Here is a 6336-nt window from a genome sequence, read left to right as displayed (position 1 = left end):
TCGACCAGACAACAACTGGCTAGAGCAGCTTGTTGGCACACCAGTCATTTATACCCTCAACTGTATATCAAGACAGACATGTTGATTAAAAAAAGCATGCATCATACAGTTGTTAGGCTGCGAACATGTTTTTAATGCTGTAAAGTTGGGATGTTAACAGGGATTTACTTGTTTTGGCATACAGTCTCAAGTGGCCAGAGTAGGAACCGAAGTCTGTTGTTGGCTTCATTTATCAAGCCCCTACTTGGTACAAAATAGTGCTGTGCATGCCCAGTGTGTTGTTTGCTTGTTAGTTTGTTGTAGAAAGTGTGAAATGTACTAATTGAACACAATAAAGTCTTATGGCACTCTAACTTTTAAATATATTTTACCAATGGCGCTTCAATACTTTTGAGAGTTTGAATGCAGGTCTTTAAATTAAGCATTTTAAGCAGTTTGGTGGTTCTGATAGGTCTATATTCACTTCAGTAAAGGAGCTGACTCATTATTCATGTTGTCAGTTTTTCTGGAGCGTGATATTTACATATGTGTATGAAACACACCATTGCATAGAATTACAACATTTATGAGGAACCATTCATTGAAAAACCTAAGTAGAGATACAATTTAGGCCGTGACCATTAATTATATCCAGTTGTGTGATTTAATTTGATTAGTCAGAGTGGCTCCTGATTTATTCTCTACTGTACTTGTAGCAGATGTCTAATAAATGGTGCTACACCGGTTCCAAACTTGTAGTGATGCAATCGGCACGTCTTCTTCTACTGGATGCTGCCCAGATGCATGATTCACTTCAGGAATTAGTCTAATCAGCGTTGCATGTGAATCAAATGTGGCTCATACAGTAGCCGGCGATGTGGATTTTTACTGATTTATAGCCTCCAGCTCGGTCTGTAAGCACATAAATTTAATTTCCCAGGATTACTAACTAAATGCATCAAAACAGCATTTGATGGTTGATGCAATGCATTAGGAAGACGATCTGTAAACAGAGAACTTAAGGTGGAATTGCACTCATTTTTCCTCATTTACTTGTGCTCAAATTATAGTATAGCATTTGGTGGATTGTATTATCCAAATATTACATTTCAGGAGGTTCTCAGATAAAATAGAAACACACTGTTATGTTGTTTATGGGGCCTTTGAATATTTTTTAGTGGCAGCAGCTATTTGGTGGCAGTATACAGACCACTGAGGAATAAATGAACAACAGAATACAGTGAAAGAAATGTTTATCTTCATTTTCTCAGCAGATTTGTGCGACGAACAAACAAAGGGAATCTGCTGCAAATACAGCTGGATATTCTGCGGCAATTGTTAAAGAAAAAAAAAGACAAAAACTAATCAAAACAAATGCCATGCATTAGTTACAAGTGCCCAGACCTTGGCCAGCATGCAGGATGTTACAGCCCAATGACTTCCTCATTTAAATTATGACCGAGGCGAACAACAATAACAACAACCCAAGACAGAACCACAACCAAGACACATCAGGCCACAGTCCAAAACAAAGCAGAATTGCACTGAACCCACTGTGTTAACCCTTCCTAGTAGTAGCTCTTTTGCAGCGCATGCAGTCTTATACAGTACACTTACCAAAAACAACAACAAATGTTGCATGGAAAGAATGTCAAAGTGTGTTGCGCAAGTCTCTTTGTGAAATGTCCACGGTTAAAAAAGAAGAGCGTTGAAAAGCACAACAATTTCTCACAGTTCTAAGGGTAAGCAATTTAGTGACTTTCAGCCCTTCTTACTTTAATCACTTTAAAAATGAAGCTGATTAACAGTGGTGGTAGGAGGCACATGCCGCAGCATATCTTCTTCTCCCTGCACAGCCTATTCTTTGATGTTGTTGTTTTTGTGTGTTGCACCGCCCCATCATTTGAATATCACACAGAGAGGGGGCTCCTACTCGGCCACTTGCTGCGCCTTTGTTGCTGTGATTAAAGCAGGTGTCGCGCAGGGTTGTGTTTGTTAATGACAGTTTGCATTTAAATAGCTGTCACTCGGCTGTCAAGGGGAGGGGGGAGGGGAAATGTTTGTTTCCGGGCCTCCAACGTACTCAGAATGCATCTCTTTTACATAAGCTTAACCTAGCTTTGCAAATGAGCAGGCAAAGTTTTGCAAGAGTGTACCTGCAAAGACTCTCCTCTCATGTTGGCAAGTGATGAAAGTCCAAACTTTAAAAGGAGGGAAAGTGCAAGATAATAAACAAAGTAAAATCAGTGACTTTGTCACGGTCTGGCTGGCAGACCGTGGGGATGTGGGGAAAGGAGGACCCAGGCGCGGTGCTCTATGTATAAACAGTGTGTTTATTTACAGAGTGGAACAAAAACAACAATAAATCCCCGTGTTCTCCCAGACTCCCGTGTCGTGTCTCTGCGTGAATAGTTCGTGTCTCTGTGCTCTCCGCTCCCGTGTCAGCACCCCCCGGTGCTCGCTGCTCTTCGTGCCTTCCACGCTCCTCCTGCGGGAAACAATAGACGCAGCCGTCAGGACACAAATAACCGCGGGCATACACTTACACACATTAACTCAATTCAATGGGACGACTAACGTGGAGTCTCAAGGAAATGATCCCGCGTCGGTGGGAGCTCCAACTCTCTCCTAAGTAGCTCCCCCGACGAGGCCTGATCAGCAGCAGGTGTGTGACTTCGGGTGTGGCCAGTCCTTCTGCAGGGCCACACCCCTCAGGCCTGCAGGTGGCTGAGCTCCATCCTCCAAGCATACCCGCAGACACACACACACACACACACTCACATCTACAAGCATGGAGAAGAGCAGCAGCAACACCAAAATACATATAATAATAATAATATAATTCATAACTGCTCAGGGATCCTGGGTTGCTCAGACCCAGGACCCTGACAGTACCCCCCCTCTAAGGGTCGGCTCCCGACGACCCCAAAACCAAAACAAAAAACAGCACAACCAACCCAGGGCGGGCGGCTGGGGGAACCAGGACGGAGGGCCAGAACCAAAACAAGCAAAAACAACAAAACAACAAACCGACCCAGTCCACAGTCTCAGAGTCAGACCGCGCATCCCGCAGCGGTGCAAAAAGAAAACGAAAAGACGCCACAAACAGTCACAGGCGGCCCATCAACACAACAAGAGAGTTCAGGGGGCCTACCTCGAGCCCAACGGCGGCGACGTAGCAGCTCCGGCGGACGGCCCCGGGTCCGGCGGCAGCAGCAAAACAGTTCAGGGGGCCTGCCACGGGTCCGGTGGCGGCGGCGCTGCTCCTCCGGCGGCCAGCCACGGGTCCGGTGGCGGCAGAACGGTTCTGGTGGCCTGCCACGGGTCCGGTGGCGGCGGAACGGTTCTGGTGGCCTGCCACGGGTCCGGTGGCGGCGGCGCTGCTCCTCCGGCGGCCTGCCACGGGTCCGATGGCAACGTCGCTGCTCCGGTGAGCAACAGCGAGGCGTGGCAACAGGTCCATGACGCGCCGATCGCTGACGTGGACGCACCGGACGTGGACGGCGAGGAGGCCGCGCTAGACGTGGAGGTCCCTCCGGTCCGCTGACCTCCTCGGCCGGCAGCGAAAGCTCCTCCTCGGCCGGCAGCGAGAGCTCCTCCTCGGCCGGCAGCGAGAGCTCCTCCTCCGGCTCGCTGAGCTCCTCAGCTGGCAGAGCGGGCTCCTCCGGCTCGCCGAGCTCCTGCTCGGGCATGCTGAGCTCCACAGCTGGCGGTGCGGGCTCCTCCGGCTCGCTGAGCTCCTGCTCGGGCATGCTGAGCTCCACAGCTGGCGATGCGGGCTCCTCCGGCTCACTGAGCTCCTGCTCGGGCATGCCGAGCTCCTCCGGCTCGCTGAGCTCCTCAGCTGGCGGTGCGGGCTCCTCCGGCTCGCTGAGCTCCTGCTCGGGCATGCTGAGCTCCACAGCTGGTGATGCGGGCTCCTCCGGCTCACTGAGCTCCTGCTCGGGCATGCCGAGCTCCTCCGGCTCGCTGAGCTCCTCAGCTGGCGGTGCGGGCTCCTCCGGCTCGCTGAGCTCCTGCTCGGGCATGCTGAGCTCCACAGCTGGTGATGCGGGCTCCTCCGGCTCACTGAGCTCCTGCTCGGGCATGCGGAGCTCCTCCGGCTCGCTGAGCTCCTCAGCTGGCGGTGCGGGCTCCTCCGGCTCGCTGAGCTCCTGCTCGGGCATGCTGAGCTCCTCCGGCTCGCTGAGCGCCTCAGCTGACGGTGCGGGCTCCTCCGGCTCGCTGAGCTCCTGCTCGGGCATGCTGAGCTCCTGCTGCAGCTGGACGAAGTCTGAGGTTTCCCGAGCTTGCACTACCCCCCGGGCTTTACGCAGGGTGCAAAGGCAGGCGGAAACTCCCTTGAGCTGGCCGAGGTAGGGGTTTCCCTCCAGGATTGCCTCGATGGCGTTTAACACTGGTCATCTGAGTTTGTATCCAGATTTACCCCTTTGCTGTATACTTATATTAGAAAGCTCTGTTTGGCTTAGAGGGTCGTGAGTTCCTCCCACCTAAAGGTCATAACACCAGCCGGCATTTTGAATACAGTTGTTCAAACAACCACTAGATGTCTCTTAACTTTAAAATGATCGTGGCTCAAGGGCGATCGTGGCTCAAGAGTTGGGTGGTCGCCTTGTAATCGGAAGCTTGCTGGTTTGAGCCCCGGCTTGGACAGTCTCTGTCGTTGTGTCCTTGGGCGAGACACTTCACCCGTTGCCTACTGGTGGTGGTCAGGGCCCGGTGGCGCCAGTGTCTGGCAGCCTCGCCTCTGTCAGTGCGCCCCAGGGTGGCTGTGGCTAGCTTATCATCACCAGTGTGAGAATGGGTGGATGACTGACTGTGTAAAGCGGTTTGGGGTCCTTAGGGACTAGTAAAGCGCTATACAAATACAGGCCATTTACCATTTTAAAACATCACAGCTTATAACCCAGCTCAGTTAAATGACTTATGTTGTGATCTGTCTTTATACTTAAGGAAAAAAATGGAATAGCATTTAATATATACATTTGAAAAACATTAGTATTTGTATATATCTTACCATTTCCCAATATTCACTTTATTTTCACAAATACAATGCTGTGCAAAATTCTTGAACCTACCCCCATTTCTGTGTAATTAGCTTCCGAGGAAGTCAAAGTAATAGGAAAAGGGGAAGGCATGTTAGCAGGCAGTGAGAGAGAAAGGCGGGTGTGGGGGCATGAGAGCAGAAGCTTTAAATGAAGAAATTATATCTGGGATAGAGCTGCTCATATGGTGGCTAAGGATATGCTGGTTCATGGAGGTAACGAAGGCGTACATAAGAGGGCTGGTGTGACAGAGAATGATGCTAAGGAAAGAATGAGATGGACCAAGATGATCCCTGTGAGAATCACGAAAGGGAGCAGCTGAAAGGAGTTTGTGAAGCCACTTAACACTGACCTGCGAATTATTCAAGCGTAAACTGAATGAATGAACCAGTGATGTAGTAATTCATAGCACACAGTCCTGCCACAAAAACATAGAATTTGTTATTTCTTTTGCTGAATCTATGAAAAATACCAAAGATAACACAGTTTGTTTGAAAAATATCATTTTTGCACCAACAAGGTTATTTCCTAAGAGCTATTAACCAATAATTTGCCATGGTTTGCAGTGCGTCCTTAGAAAAATTTAAGGAAATTGGAAAATAGAGGGCAAAAGATGTGGCAGACTTAGAAAAAGCTCTTTCTTTTAACATTGTTCGAAAGTCGTATCCTTAAGAAATATGAAAATAAGAAATGACACAGGACCTGAGATGCATCAGGCCCTTTGTCAAAAATGGTCTCAGTATAAAGGAAGTTGTCAAGAAAATATTCTTAAGGAAGGAAAACAGTGAGAAAAGGCTGCCTGAAAATCAGTGGACTGAAAATCAGTGCTATCCAGTCTTATGGAGAGTTGAATTCAACTGTAAAAATGCTGGTTCAAACTGTCATCAGTATGTACAGAGAAGGTCAGGAGAGAAGTGTCTACAGTCATCTGAAAAACAAGGCTCTGCTGTGGTTTGAGCCTCAGTTGAAGCCAGTGGTGTTGGGTATTTTGTCAAAATTGATGGAATAATGAAAGCATAAAAGTACAGTCAGATTTTGATTCACCATGCATTACCAGCTGGATAGTGTCTGATTTGTAAAGCCTTCATTTTTCAGCATGGCAAGAATCCCGAACAGACTGCCAATACAGTAAAAGCGCACCTGGTTAGAAAAAAACACACTAGAACACTATGAGTCATGGACTGGCCTCACCAGAGCCCAGATTTCAATATTATTGAAGCGGTTTTTGATCATCTTGACAGAAAACATAACAAAAGGCAGCCAACATCCAAAGAAGAGCTTTGAATGTCCTTCAAGAACCCTGGAGAACTAT

General features: G+C 48.3%; 1 protein-coding gene across 1 annotated transcript; it reads right to left on the bottom strand.

Annotated features, from left to right (window-relative positions):
- Positions 1–3129: 3129 nt before the first annotated feature.
- LOC146625463 (uncharacterized) lies at positions 3130–4495 on the bottom strand. The gene is made up of 3 exons (XM_085362184.1): positions 4486–4495; positions 3466–4375; positions 3130–3190 (listed from the first exon to the last, which is right to left on the bottom strand). The coding sequence occupies exons 1-3, from the start codon at positions 4493–4495 to the stop codon at positions 3130–3132; spliced, it is 981 nt and encodes a 326-aa protein (XP_085218310.1).
- Positions 4496–6336: the final 1841 nt, after the last annotated feature.

Source organism: Diplotaxodon limnothrissa, linkage group LG9 (genome assembly GCF_057381915.1).
Source record: "Diplotaxodon limnothrissa isolate DT_005_m linkage group LG9, D_limnothrissa_male_GT1.1, whole genome shotgun sequence".
NCBI classification, from domain to species: Eukaryota; Metazoa; Chordata; class Actinopteri; order Cichliformes; family Cichlidae; genus Diplotaxodon; species Diplotaxodon limnothrissa.
The sequence above is the reverse complement of the archived record's forward strand: the minus strand, read 5'-3'. Positions and strand labels throughout refer to the sequence as shown.